The sequence below is a fragment of the Erpetoichthys calabaricus genome, chromosome 7 (assembly GCF_900747795.2).
Source record: "Erpetoichthys calabaricus chromosome 7, fErpCal1.3, whole genome shotgun sequence".
NCBI classification, from domain to species: domain Eukaryota; kingdom Metazoa; phylum Chordata; class Cladistia; order Polypteriformes; family Polypteridae; genus Erpetoichthys; species Erpetoichthys calabaricus.
In genome coordinates, this window is record NC_041400.2 from 159,513,274 (window position 1) to 159,528,874 (window position 15,601).

Sequence of the window (15,601 nt, forward strand, 5' to 3'; positions counted from 1 at the left end):
TTTATATGTAAGCATATTTAAATATATATCGCGGATTTTTCGCTGCTTCGCGGGTTTCTGCGGACAATGGGTCTTTTAATTTCTGGTACATGCTTCCTCAGTTGGTTTGCCCAGTTGATTTCATACAAGGGACGCTATTGGCAGATGGCTGAGAAGCTACCCAACTTACTTTTCTTTCTCTCTCTCTTGCGCTGACTATCTGTGATCCTGACGTAGGGGGTGTGAGCAGGGGGGCTGTTCGCACACCTAGACGATACGGATGCTCGTCTAAAAATGCTGAAAGATTATCTTCACGTTGCTACCTTCTGTGTGCAGCTTTTAAGTATGCTGCACGGTGCTTCGCATACTTAAAAGCTCAAAGGGCACGTATTGATTTTTTTTATCTGTCTCTCTCTATCTCTCTCTAACTCTCTCTCTCTCTCTCTCTGCTCCTGACGGAGGGGGTGTGAGCTGCCACCTTCAACAGCTTTGTGCCGCGGTGCTTCGCATACTTACAAGCCAAACAGCCCTATTGAATTGTTTGCTCCTTTGAAGAGGAAGATATGTTTGCATTCTTTTAATTGTGAGACTGAACTGTCATCTCTGTCTTGTCATGGAGCACAGTTTAAACTTTTGAAAAAGAGACAAATGTTTGTTTGCAGTGTTTGAATAACACTCCTGTCTCTCTACAACCTCCTGTGTTTCTGCGCAAATCTGTGACCCAAGCATGACAATATAAAAATAACCATATAAACATATGGTTTCTACTTCGCTGATTTTCTTATTTCGCGGGTGGCTCTGGAACGCAACCCCCGCGATGGAGGAGGGATTACTGTATAATTGACCTAATTCAAAAATGTGCTATATAAAACTATCAACTTCTTGTTCAGATTGTAATCTAGTTTTACACATTAAGGCTAAAATTACTACAAGTTTTTGTCTAGAGATTTTGTAAGTCTGTCATAAAAGGTAAATCCATAAATACACAGTACATTGCCAGTAAAAGACTAGGGACACCCCACATACTATCATGGTATATAGAGGAGAATTTGAAAACTTGGAACGAAAATGCCAAATAAACTGTGTTTCAAGAATATTGATCAGTGAATCCAAAAAGCTAAATTTCCCCGTGGGGACAAATAAAATTCCACCTGTGTGGTGGGTGTGACAACATGCTCTGTCAGCGCATCCTCCGATCTCTCTCTCTCTCTCTCTCTCTCTAGTAGGTTCAAAACTAATTTCTGAACATGTCAGTTCCATATTTATTACAAAAGAATATGAATTTGTTGTCTTTGTTCTAATTTTGTACTTTGTGATGCTAAGTAGTTGATGATATAAAAGCAAAATTAAATGGCAAAGTTAGAATTAAATGATAACCTCTGACTCATAGAGAAGTGAGCAGTACACTGGTGTTGTTTACCACGATGGGCTGCAGTGCTAATAGGTAACGCTGCCTGCAGTCAACACCATGGCAACAATACAACATGCCAGTAATCTAGACAGTGATTCAGTCACTTAATCTTGCACTTGCCTATGAATTATTGATGAAATATTTTACCTCTTGTCCTAGTTTTAGAGCAGGATATCCAACCTGACAGGAGACCGATTCTGTTGTCTCTAATTGGCACTTCACATCAGTTCCATCCGTCTGTAATTTAATATGAACAGTAAGATATTATAGTATATTCACTTGCATTCATAGTGCTCGTACCCATACTAGAAGTCTACTTTGTACACCAGAGGGTGTAACAATGCCAAAGATTGCACTTGATTATAACATAACAGTGATTCAATATCCAGGTCCCGTAGAAAGTTAACCAAAACACCCATTTTACTGCAAAATATGAAGCATTTTCAGTACAGAAATTAAGATCAGGTTTTAACTACTGAGTCTCTCCAAGACAAAATATTTTTGGTATAATTTACAATTTGTGCATCTCAACTTTTTCTATCTGATTAACAAGCTTTGGGGGAATTCCAGAGGGTGAGGTATAGTTAATTCAGAAGTTGGCCAACTAATTTCTATAAACTCTTTCCATTTCTTAGGAGCAGCTCTGAGAGGACTGCAAGGCACACTTTCCTAAATTCTTATTACGCTGCTACATTAAACCAAGGACACAGGCCCTAAAATCTATTTCCATGCATTCCAATATCCTATTGACTCCTAAATTACATATTGTAAAACATGTGAGACCTATAGGGTCACTACAGCAGTGCCTCCTTCACCAGATCTGGTCTACTGATAAAGAGCCTTCTTTGCAGGGTTGATTTATAGTCTGTGGTCTGAAAGGGGCAGAAGTGACATCAGCTTTCTTCACAAAGGATTTCCTCTTGCCTGGGAACTGCAGCAGAAACGTTAGTAATGTGGACGTTCAACCCTCTTTACCAAGACGACGTTCACAAAAAATCAATCTCCATAGTCCACTCATCAGACTCACAGGTTTGACAATATAAACACAAAGCAGATGAATTTGTGGTCACTGTAGCCTCTAACAAGATGGCCTAGAATCACAGATTACAGATTACCATTTTCTTTGTTATTGTTATTACAGTCCTATTATGCAACTGACATTATACAATTCTACTATCTAGATTATAGCTAAACTAAAGAACAATTCTAGAGCTAACTCATTAATAATTATTTGAGCCTGGGTAAAATATACTGTAGATATACTTACAGGAATTGTGTGAGATGAAAAGTATAAATTATTTGAATAGGTGGCAATGACCTTGGAATTGTATGCGTTTTCATTTTTGCTCCACACTTTAACCGTAAAAGATATTCTTGCGTTCGTACTGCTCACAACAAAAGGTGCAAGACTGAAAAAGAAAGATCAACAAGAGTTACTTCACAGTTTGATAACATTTGGCGAATACTGCAGGCATCAACATCTTTTCCTGTATATGACATTAAATTTTGATCGCACAATCTTCTTTTTATATATTGTCTTATATGGAGCACTCTCTCTCTCTCTCTCTCTCTCTCTCTCTCTCTCTCTATATATATATATATATATATATATATATGTATATAATATAAAAAATCCAACATCTATCTGTCTGTATGTGTGTCCACTTTTCACGAGAGAACTACTTAATGGATTTAGATCGTTTTTTTTTTTTATAATTTGCTTGAACATTCCAGTTGATTTTGCGACTTCTCTCATTGTGCCTAGTATCATAGTTCGCTTGCAGTACCAATTTATTGGCACAAATCCGAGAGATGCGCAGCGGGCCGAGGGGGGGTGGGGGGCTGGGATTTGCAGTGCCCACCTCACTCACACGCTAGCCTCTGGGCATTCCTTTCCTCCGCTTATCTAGCAAACAAGAGAACTTCTTAACAGATTTTGAATGGGTTTTTTTCCTAAAATTTGCTTGAACATTCCAGTGGATTTTGCGACTTCTCTCATCGCGCTGCGAATCATAGTTTGTTTGCAGGAGCAATATATACAGGGTAGGATTCAAAAGTAATGAGCCTCATTTTGTTCTGACGCGAACTTACCTCGCCGCGCGCCCCACTTGCCAGCGACGGTGGGTGTTGGCTTCACAACGCAACGGAGCTCCTACCGCTCCGAGCTTTCGGAGCGGTAGGATCGGCGAAGGGAACCCCTGTGCGGTAGTGCGTTACACGGCGGAATGGAAAGTTCGTTAGAGCAACGGTACGCGTTGAAGACGAAGACCATGCTCATTGCCTTCTTCGGAGTGAAGGAGATCATCCACTACGAGTTTGTCCCGCAAGGACAGACCGTGAATGCTGCTTACTACTTGGAAGTCCTGAAAAGGCTGAAAAGAAGCGTCGCGCGCAAGCGAAGGGACATCAAGGACAGCTGGAAGCTTCACCACGATAACGCGCCCAGCCACACCGCCTTCATCGTGAGCGCCTACCTGGCCCAGGTGAACGTTCCGGTGGTCCCCCAGCCTCCCTACAGTCCGGACGTGTCGCCTTCTGACTTCTTCTTGTTTCCGCACTTAAAATCAGCGCTGAAAGGAGAACGCTTCGACTCGATCGAGGACATCCAAGCAAATGTCAAGGCAGCCCTTGCAGCCATCCCGGAACAGGCCTACGTGGACGCCTTCGAGTCATGGAAGTGTATTGATGCAGGAGGTGCCTATTTTGAAGACTATTAATTAGTTGTACCGATTTGCTCAATAAATTTGTCTTTTTGAACAAAGGCTCATTACTTTTGAATCCTACCCTGTATTCGTGCTAATCCAAGATAGAGGCTGTGGGCCGAGGGGAGGGGGTAGCGTGACATCAGGAGTGGGGAGCCGGGCAGGGCCCTCCTCGCTGTCCTGTTTCACTTCTACATGGGTGGAGCCACGGGGGACAGCTAGTAACACTATAAAAAAAATAAATGCGTGGACACACACATAGACAGAATCCTCGGCTTGTGTTCATTCTGTTTTTTCGCACAGATTTTTCCAGTAGGTTTTGGGAGCATCAGACACAAGGCAGGAAACACCCCTGGATGGAGTGGGATACAGCTTTGTCACACATTCACACTCACTCCTATACCCCTCCAAACTAAAAATGGCATCTACTATTATTACCCGTACGATTTGCTTTATGAATTAATAAGTGCATACAGTGCAACATGGTCAGCAGCTTTATTAATTTTGAAAATGAACTGCTCAAAGGGTTGATTTCTCAAGAAGCTTGCTCTCAAAGGTGCTATATAAACAAACAACTTATTGAATAGATTTTTGGGTTTGCATTTGTTTAGAAATAAACTGACTTACTAAAATGTAATGCAGTTTTGAATGATTCATGTTCAAATTATTGATTGTGGTATTGATCCTGGGCTAAATATAAATCCACTGCAAGGCATGCTCGCACCACACCAAAATAAATTTGCCATTCAGTATTCTCTGCAAAGAATGGAATAACTGAATTAAAAAACTGTACCACTGCACACACCTACAGTACTTTGATTATCAAAAATTATCAGATTTGTGAAATACCTCATCAAGCACCAGCTTTACTAGGCTATCTCTTTTGGTTATGCCATACACTCAGATCACTCTGGGGAAAAAAATGAATGTTTATTTGCCAGTGAGATTTGGACTCATGACATGTACTGGTGTTATTCAGAGCAACACCCCATTGGACAAAATTCTGTCATGAAAAATCTATAGTGATATCTCACACTGATTACTTGCTGGGCTTCTTAGCTTACTCAAGTGGAAAAATCCCAACCCCCAGTCTGTAACTCAGTGTGGGAAAATAGATGTCTTATTTTATTTTAAATCAGAGTAAATAAAATTTTCTCTACAAGCAACGACCCAAAGTTTTTTTTTAGAATCTGACAAGAATCTATGTATATAAAATGCAAAAGGCTGTGTCCATCTTTCAAGCAATTACTCGCAAACCACTGGGTCTAGAACCTGAATCTTGTTCATGATTGAAAGCTTATGATGTGGTACATGCTGGCAAAGCATGACATGTGGGTAGCAGCAACATCTGCAAAGTTATTGGGGATTGGGTCCTTCTTATGACAAACTGCTTGAGAGGGTGACACTGCAGAAATAAGGAAAACAGTAGTGGCATCTGCTGAACGTGGAGCTCATTGCTGAGGCTGCTCATAGGAAAAAAAGAACAGCAGCACCTTCTGCTGAGCATTAAGTAAAGAATACTTGCGTGACAAACACAGCCAAATACCTACGCAAACTGACCTGTGCTCCTGTCCTTAAACCAAAGCAGGGGTCCTCAATCATGGTCCTGGAGGGCTGCAGTGGCTACAGGTTTTTGCTCCAACCCAGTTGCTTAATAAGAAGCACTTATTCCTCAAGTAACACTTCTGCTTCACTTTAGTTGTCTTGCTTGTTAAGATTTGGAACCCTTATTGCTTATTTTAGTCTTAAACAGCTATATTCTTGGTTTGTAAATTGCTCCTAATTAGCAATAACATGCAAATGACAAAAGAGACCAGCATTTCTCCATTTAGCTTGTTTCCATTTACATCTGTGTGTATTTATCATGCACTATTGGGTTTAATTAAATACTTGGAAGGAAAGTGAAGAGAAAAAAGTGAAGGACTGAGAATCACTCCTCCATTGTAGTCTTCAAATCATCTGGATGATATCCTTAGAAAGGGGAAGAAAATCTAGGATACGAGAATGGCCTGATATAGCAGAGTTAAAGCACTAACAAGCCATGAAATTATTGCCAAAAATTGCTCTCTAATTAAGCAACCGGGTTAGAACAAAATCCTGCTGCCACTGCAGCCCACCAGGACTGTGATTGAGGAACCCTGCACCAAAGTGATCGTTATGAATACAAAATACAGTGCTACGTACTATGGTGGTGCATACAATAACTCTAGCAGTGACATCTTCCTAGCATCAAACCAAACACAGGAGACACTTCAGTGACAAAGAATGATGAGACGTAAACCTGAGTACATAGCCACTGAGCAGCTGGCTAATACAACCGCTAAGTGACATGCCAGACATACTCCTTGTTTCAGAATGGGCGAACAACCATCACTGAGAGAAATGTATGCAAAAAGAAGAGGAGATCATCAAATACTCGCTTCTTTCCATATTCCTTTTACATCCTTACATGAATAGATAGATAGATAGATAGATAGATAGATACTTTATTAATCCCAAGTGGAAATTCACAATGTCTGGTTAAGAAGCACTACTCACAATAAGTTCAGCCGTGATGCACTTACTGTGGGGTGATATTTTTTCATACTGAGAGCAAAATAATGTGTGGCCAATTTGGAAAAGTTCAGTTTGCTCAATAAGTACCACCTTTATTTGGGGGCTGGTGGTCCACTTGTTTCCTAATCTATATATATAAAATGACAAAAATTTCAGCGTCCTCTATCTATGTCTGATGAACAAAGCCAACAAGAAGAAAGAGAGACATAAGGGCTAGCATATCTGGTAAACCGAGATCCCCCCAAATGCACAACAGATCTACCACTGTCCTTTTCTGCCCATTTTGCTGTGCTAGTTTATTACTATTGTTCTAAAATAACTGTCAGCTGGAATATTGAGGGAATTCTTCATATGATATTTCTCTGCTCTCATAACTCTTCAATCCTGGTAGGCAACGTGTATTGAGATACTGTATAATATGGACTTTATTCTTGATTAATTTGTGCCTAATTTCTTATAAATACAGTAAAAAATATCTGCCATTCAGGCAAACCTGTACATTTTTGAAATGTAGGAAAAAGCAAAACAAATAAGAAAAATGGACAGTTTGGTTACTCAGGGAGAACATGCAAGCTTCACTTAGACAAACCCAAGGCAGATATTTGAAGCAAATGTTCTGAAATAGCTAGGCAGCTGCACTAGCTATTGGCTTACCCATATTGCAATAAATTCAGTTTGATTGACTTTGATATTTGCAACAACTGATCCATAATTAAATAGGAAGGCATAACACACAGCTTAAATGATACATAGGAATAAGTACATTTACTTTTTTCAGAGCTTTGAATCCTTTTTAGGTAAGGAATGCACCCAACAAAAATGTGAGCAAGTATGGAGCTGCAGAAGACAACTCACCTATTGTCTACATTTTTTCTTTGCACACCGAGTACAAGATCTGACAAGCAGAGCTCATCTTCGCCACAGTCTTTTGAAAAAGGAATCTGGAGGAAAGTACAAAATATTAAATTATAAATGATTTTGGACAGGTTACACACCACATCGTTCATCACAGATTAAAGAAAAAAATGTGAAAAAAGAAAAAATACAGTTTAGTCAGTGTAATCGGCCATTATTTTGGTTATATCACTATTGTGCACAGTGTGAGGAATTGAGACAAATAACTCTGTGAGAATATAATTTCCCTAAGGCTGTATGCTAGTAAGTTGTGCCCTAGACTCATCTTGTCTCTGAAGTATAATCCATTCTCATTTTCAACATATACTGTGTATTGCCAATTATTTTCTTGTCAATATTTTTATTCAAAGTGACTTAAAAGCAAGTTCATGAATTCAAATATTAGAAAGATGAATAAGCCGTAAGCTGCAGTCCCTGTGTTCAGGTCATTTCAACAAGGCTTGTTACCAGAGAGGTAAGCATTATGGGTAAAAGAAAATATTCATTCACAGTTGCAATAGTAATGAGTCCTAAATGAAAATTAACTGCATAACTGCTACTGCAGGTTAAGGTACAAAGTTATAGAAATCTAATTTGAAAGTGTCAACATGTTAGGTTTCAAAACCTTTGATGCATTTAGCAGTTTAAAGAACGGAGAAGGAGTGTGTAAGTGATCACCTACCTCTTAGTAATGATGCCGGCAAAGAAAGCCTGGCTGGAATGTAGGTTGTAGAGGTGGTCTATGGGTGTACATGGCCAGATCAAGGCCATTTACTTTATTATCTTATTTGTTTTCTCTTAATCCAGTGTGGCAGGCAGCCGGGGTCCATGCCCAGCCAGGACGCCCCTGCACACTATATTCAGGGGGAGCAGCCCTGGACAGTGCAATACCTCCCCCTGGATGCTAGATTGCCGCCCCCCTGGGTTGGAGTTGGGTGCAGCCCTGTTGAGTCCTGCAGGCACCGCCAGGGGAGGCTGTGTTTGCGACTCCCGAGCCCGTGTGGGCAGCCTGTCCATCACACCCGGAAGTGCAGCCAGAACTTGGTGATCCAAGTACCTGGAGCACTTCTGGGTGAGCTATAAATGGAGCCAGCGACCACCACTCAGCGACCAGAGTCGGGTGGAGGAGGACAAGGTTGCCTGGGAGGAGTGATGGTGCCAGAGAGGTGTGCTAGTACTTGTGCTTGTACTTTTGTGCTTAGGACTGTGTTGTGTCTATGGGTACGGGGAAGACGTAACCCACAGACGAAGAAAAATAAACAGTTTATTTATTTTACACGTGCCTCCCATGTCCAATCTGTGACAGGATGGGCGCTATATAGCATCTTCTTACACCAAATGGGATCATAGGAGATGGACAGTGAGTGCAAAACAGGAGGCAATCCTGAAAGAGGCACCTGTCCACCACAGGCCACACTCAACCATAAATCCACACTCCCTCCACTGTGCCTGTTTAGAGATGCCACTCAGCCTGATCTGTATATGTCTGGGATGCAGACACAAGGAAAGCATGCGGATTGTGCCTTGGGCTGTGGTATGAACCGAGGATTCATCAGGAAATAAAACAAAGCAGAATGATTAGAAACAACAAAACATAAAAAAGTTGAAATGCCTTATTCTATAGTTGGAAGGAACTGCAGGAAAAAATAATCAATACATTTTATTTTAGGACTTATTCAAGTTATTCTCTAACTTATTAAGTTATTCTCTGAATTACATGAGTAGGAAGTGTTCATACACCCTGCTTTTTCATACCACAAATGTGAAGTTTATGTAACACAGCAGTGCAAAGGGTTACCTTTCAGGATGGAAATATGAGCTGGCAGGTTACAGGATAAAAAGGAATGTTAATTATTTCAGGAAGATTTCATTAAGTTTTAACTAAAAGGAAGAATAATGCAGGTGGTCTCAATCTACAGCAGACCTGCCAATACAAACAAGCATATGAAACCCCAAAATGTTTCTGTTCAACTGAATTTTAATTCATTTCCATCTAATGACTTCTGTTTTTTACTTACAAACTAGTTTTGTTGCTGATGAATACATAGAGGTCACTGCTAACGCTGAAGCACACTACAGAGCAGGACATACTTATGTCACCATTGTAATCATTTTGTGCTTTCATGTGCACTTCACCATATTTCTGTTGACTTATTTAGTGATATGTTTTGTTACCTTTGAAATTCTTTCTTTTTTAGAAAGATTTTATTTTATTTTATTTTACGTTTGGACTCAGCTACTGATTTGATTTTAAATGTTCTTCACTGATACATGAAATTAAAACAGGAATAGTTTTGTTTACTTTGATCCAGGAGTTTTGCAGTTCCCCTCTCCCTTGGGCGATTTTTGTTGCTATGAGGTCAACTTAAATTATGCAGACCTTTTTTGAATTTTCAAGTTCTGCCGTAAAGTTTTGTTTGTCAGGTTAGCAATAGGGCTTTCTAAAGCACACACTTTTTATGGATTTTGTCAATCTGTAAATGTTAAAAAACTGGTGATTACCATATTTTTTGCTCCATAAGACTAACTTTTTTTCCCCAAAAGAAGGGTGGAAATGTCTGTGCGTCTTATGAAGCAAATATTGTGTCACAGACCGTGTGTATATTGCCTGACAAAAGTCGACATCCAGGGGTAGAGGGTGAGAATCAGCTGTTAATGGCGACAAAATGCACCGTTACGTTACAGGCATTCCCTCTCTGCTCGGAGGAATGTTAGACTCATTGACTCGCCATCTAATCCTTGCATGTGTATGAGTTATGAAATGTAAACAAAGGCAAGATGGCATCGACATCTCACAAGGGAGCGAAGCGAGAGCAGAAAACAAACTATTCAGCAGACGATGTTTTGCGCATTATCACCGAGTCGAACTCTGATTTTTCAGAATCTGATTTTGTTGAGAGTGATCAGGAGATCAAGCAAGAGAGTGAGGAACTGGCATCAGCTGATTGGACACCAGCTGATGCCGCCCCAGCTGAGCGTATTCACGCAGCCGATGCACCTACGGCAATGTTTGTGCGATGAGGATTTCTATGGGTTTTCCAGAAATATGAGAAGAGTGCTTGAACAGTGATGATGGTTCTTAATACCGCTGTTGACTTTACATGGTTGAAATATTATTCTGCTGTATTTTATTAAATATATTAGTACACCATTTGGTTCAGAATATTTTTTTTCTTGTTTTCCTCCTCTAAACCTTGGCGCGTCTAATTGTCAGGTGCGTCTTAAAGAGCGAAAAATATGGTACTTTTTTTTTTTAATATGCCTTCTGCTTGTAACACTTGTATACAAATAGACATTTTTAACCCAAAATAAGATTATTTAATGTGCCTTTAAAAATAAAAAAGCAGGGTAGCCAGTAGAACTGCATCCATCCATCCATCCATCTTCAAATGTATTTATTCCACTTTAGTATAATAAGATGTATAAAATTCAATGAAAGTTAAAACACTGTTAAAACTAACACAATGTAATATTTGAATCTAGTTTTGTACAACAATCAATCCATGATTCTCTCAGTGTGTTTTGCTGTGTCCTTGCAGAGCCCAGTCGCCACTGCCCAGTTATTTATGGATTAGACACCCAAAAAGTAACATGTTATATACCCTGACGTTGGTCGGCTGGTCTTCTAAACGTCTGACTCTATGATTTCTACTGCAGTTTGTACAACAAAAAATATAAAGTTTCTGACTTAAAGAAAACACGTCAACTCTCAGTGCCTGTTGTAGACCCCTAAACAGCTCCTAAGTAATATGTGGCCACGATCAGACCCAGTGGTTTAACAGCTGACCTAAATACAGACCAACACAATCTTTGATGCCTGAAGGATGCAGCCTACCAAGACTTGCATCCCTGTAAGTTGTATCTTAGTTATTCTGCAGACCCAGGTTTGAGTCTGTATTTCTATCTCTTGAAGCCTAGTGGAAGATTTAGGGTGTTGGAAACTTCCCTATCTGCTTCCCCATACTCCTTTGCAAAACCTAGAATCCTGTATCTTAAATAACTGTTGATAAGATGACAAAAGAACTTACAAAAAACTGCCAGGAATTACGTGCAAATTTTTCTAAGACGGGACTGCTCTTTGGCTTCTGGAGGCCAATATCAACACGAAGGGCAAGGGAATTTACAAAATCTGGAGCATCCTGTTGAGAGAAAATAAGTTATTTTGGGATACAATGTGCTGTGATTGTATAAAATGTCAAAACAAACAAATAGGATAAATACTCATTTTCCTGTAAAAACAATGTATGTTTATTACTTTACATTAACTTGGACATTTAATATGACATTTAGACATCTCACACAAAAAGACTGATAAACAGACATCAGTACATATGTAACTGATAAAGAACTAATTTAAAGGAAGCCGTAAATATCTCAGATAACACACTGTACGTTAGACTCTGTATGATAAATACTTTTCACTTCAAGTAATTTCTTGAAAAGAGGTTGATTCTGATTCTTCTTATTCTTAATTGAACTCCTTGTAAATGTAGATGTTTTGGTTTTGCTCTCAGTCTGTGATGTTTTCTGACATGCGTGTCTTTTTATGAGAGAGTCTTGTAGACAGATTTCACAGAAGGAGCAAAATGCCAACTGCCCTTAGCAGAGGAGTTCAAGCACCTCGGGATCTTCTTCACGAGTTATGGAATCTGAAATCGACAAGCGGATTGGATTGGGGGAGCAGCAGCTGCTCTTCCGGTGGTGAAGTAGGAGTTGAGTCTCAAAACAGAACTCTCAGTTTACTGTTCAATCCACATCCCTGTTCTTACCTATAGTCGGGAGCTGTGGTAAAAGACCAAATAAATAAGATCACGAGTACAAGCGGCACAAGTGAGGGTTCTTTGCATGGTGGCTGATTAAAAATCAATGTATGTTTCCAGTGTTGTGTTCTTCCAAGTGCAGTTAATTGCAAATGGACCCAAAGTCTTTGGAGTTGCTGCAGTGTATGGAATGGTGGTGGCTAGCAGTGTCAATGTTTGACTTGAACTAAAATTAATTAAAAAAAAAAAAATCAAATATATGAAAAATATTACATGTCTACTACTAAACAGCAAAGTGGAATGCTTTTATCTCCTCAGTGCGTTAAAAGCAGCAATACCTGAGATACTGTATTATCTTAAAACCTGATTTAACTTGGGTAACCACTGGCATGATGAAGTGATGACGGACACATTTTTGAAACCTTCATCCATGCTATTAAAGTTGTGAAAAACAGTTCCGTAAGTAGTTTGGCTTGGCAGAACAGCCATGTAACACATTACATGGTTTATCACAGTAGTTTCAAGTTCAGTCCTGGGGACCTCATGGCTCTAGGGTTTTGTTTCACAGTCAGTGCCTCGATCTTACTTATAGTTGATCTTATTCTTTAGCTATCTGGTCTAAACAAGAATTTCTAGGAAAATTCATAAATATTTATATTTTTTGCCATGGCTTTAAATGCTTACATTTTGTTTGCAAAGTTTTATGTTTAATTTACTTTTTTCTGCTGAGTTTGCTTCCTTAATTGTATCCAAATGCAGATGATTAGGAATGAGCAGTGCAGACAAAGAAAAGTGAATCATTCCCCTTAAGTGTTCTCTGTGGTCATCAAAGGGAGCAAATTCTGTTGAAGAGGTGAATTAAAAAGAAAACGGCTAATAAAAATGAAGAATGTTTGACAAAAATACAAGTATATTTCAGAATTCTATAAGTAAAGAGTTTTAAAAAAACCATCAGTTTTTTTTTAACCCCCAATGGGGGGGGTCATAAGGTCGCTGGAAAGGGGTGTGGGGCACTCCCAATATCTATGCAAAAGGACAAAGGTCCAAGTCTTTAGAGTCCTGGTGGTTCCTGTCTTGCTATATGGTTCAAGACATGGACGCTATCCAGTGACCTGAGACGAAGACTGGACTCCTTTGGTACTGTGTCTCTCCGGAAAATCCTTGGGTACCGTTGGTTTGACTTTGTGTTGTCATGGAGTCCCAAATGAGGCACATTACCTACATTGTGAGGGAACGTCAGTTACGGCACTACGGCCATGTGGCGCATTTCCCCGAGGGTGATCCGGCTCATAAGATCCTCATTGTTGGCGACCTGAGTGGCTGGACCAGACCAAGGGGTCGCCCACGTAACACCTGGCTGCGGCAGATAGAGGGTCATTTCCGAAGGGTGGGACTGGACCGCGTGTCTGCCGTGGGAGGGTTGCCAACCGGGATCCCAAGTTGTTTCGTCGTGAGTGCGGCAACACGCTGTACCAGTGCATGCTCCCCAACTTGACTTCAGTTTTTTTTGTGACACTGGGAGGACTAAAAACCCACTGCCACCGGAGGTCTCCCAGAACTCAACTTGGGAACCATTGCTTTATCTCCTAATAAAATTAGACATTTTAAAGTAAAGATAAAGTATTTGCCATCTAACCTGAACAAAAACTTTATATTCATTACAAGTGACTTTGCCCATAACTTCAATGTTCTTCTGCAGCATCCTATCATTATTTTCAGCAAATAAACCTCGGGAAGACACTCTTGATGACTGAAGGTCTGCATCTAGAGTAAAGTTGCTTTTGATATCTGAAAGACAGCATTAAGAATACAGGACACCCACCTATATATTAGTGATGTTCTTTCATTTTATTTAATTTTACATATAGTATAATAAAATGGATTATTGCATTCAAAACAATATGTAATTTAGACTGCACATAACGAGGTTCACATACATATAATACATTGATAATAACTTAGACTTGAGCCATCTGGGATGTAAAAAGCGAAGGACAACCTGAGTTGGAGAGAAAGTGCACTGAAATATACGCAATATAGCAGTACTGGCCAGAAGTATTATGTAGCAACAACTTGCTCTGTAGCCCTGAACTAATTACAAGCATGCCCTGTCTGTGCTCTAACTGTTAAATCTAAATGGTAGAGTCTGCCAGGACCCCAGGATGCCCCAGCAGAAAGGCACTGGTAATACTTGTGGCCATGTCAGATGAACTGGGCTATCACTGCCATGGCATGCTATGTCCAATGATTATCCAGGATAACAACTTAGAGGGTGGAATGTTTTCCTTGAATGCAAGATGGCAGGAGGCCCACTTTTTGCCAGGGGTGGTAAGAATTATCCTGGAATTATATCATTTCAGGGTCAGTTAAAATTTAAGGCTACTGGGGGACATACTTTCATGGGGTCTGGTAGGTGGCAGCAGCGTAGCTTTGTCGCTATACAGGACCTCCTTTAAGTTTCCAGTTAAAGAAGTACTATGTCCAAATCCTATCAAAAAATTTCATCCCAAAGGGTTATCAACAGAAGAAATATGTACACGGGCAATCCTAGCACTGAGAAACGATGAAGTCAAACGAATTAATACCAAAAATGTTCATCGGTTACACAGCAAATGGGTTAAATGTGTCTCAATAGACTATGCTGAAACAGATCGTGTGGAAGATGAAAACATCAGCTTACAATATCCCAAAGAACAACTACAACCGTTAACACCATCCGGTCTTCCTCCACACGAATTACTATAGAAAGAACGATATATCCAACAAAGGTAACGTAGTACATCTTCCTCGGATAACATTAGACATCAAAGGAGATCTTGATATGCCATCCATATTAAAACGTTAACAGTTTCCCTTTAGAATACCTTATATAAAGACATTTAACAAATCTCAGAGCCAAACATTCGAAAAAGTCATTTAATTTAATAGAGAGAAAGAAACGAAATGCAATCATGGGCAGTTATACATTGCGCTGTCACGATGTAAGTCCAAACACAAAGCCCCCTAGTTTTTTTATATAATTTATAAAATATGCTTAACTTTATAATTCAATTTCATGTGGCAAATTATTTTATACTCTGATTGTGAAGAAATAACTTCAACTTGAAAAATCCTGAACTTTCACTAACGGGTAGAGTGCAGCTGCCACCTCCAACTATAAAATAACTTACAGAAGGCCCAACACATAAAAACATATGTTGAATACAATCTAATAAAAAAGCATTTACTGCAGCATCAGCAAACAAATATGTCTGTCAAAAGGACAAATTCACAGACGGAAATGCTGCCAGGTGACCAAC

The 15,601-nt window shown here is 39.7% G+C and overlaps 1 protein-coding gene across 1 annotated transcript in view; it reads right to left on the minus strand.

The window, feature by feature from the left end:
- The window catches only part of itga2.2 (integrin, alpha 2 (CD49B, alpha 2 subunit of VLA-2 receptor), tandem duplicate 2), a 173,679-nt gene that overhangs the window by 24,809 nt on the left and 133,269 nt on the right, over window positions 1–15,601 (minus strand). Inside the window, exons 17-21 of the mRNA XM_028805625.2 lie at window positions 13,939–14,090; window positions 11,571–11,681; window positions 7,504–7,589; window positions 2,658–2,799; window positions 1,538–1,627 (exon numbers count right to left, since the gene is read on the minus strand). Of these exons, the coding sequence (XP_028661458.1) occupies window positions 1,538–1,627; window positions 2,658–2,799; window positions 7,504–7,589; window positions 11,571–11,681; window positions 13,939–14,090 (581 nt within the window). The remainder of the gene's footprint in view (window positions 1–1,537; window positions 1,628–2,657; window positions 2,800–7,503; window positions 7,590–11,570; window positions 11,682–13,938; window positions 14,091–15,601) is intronic.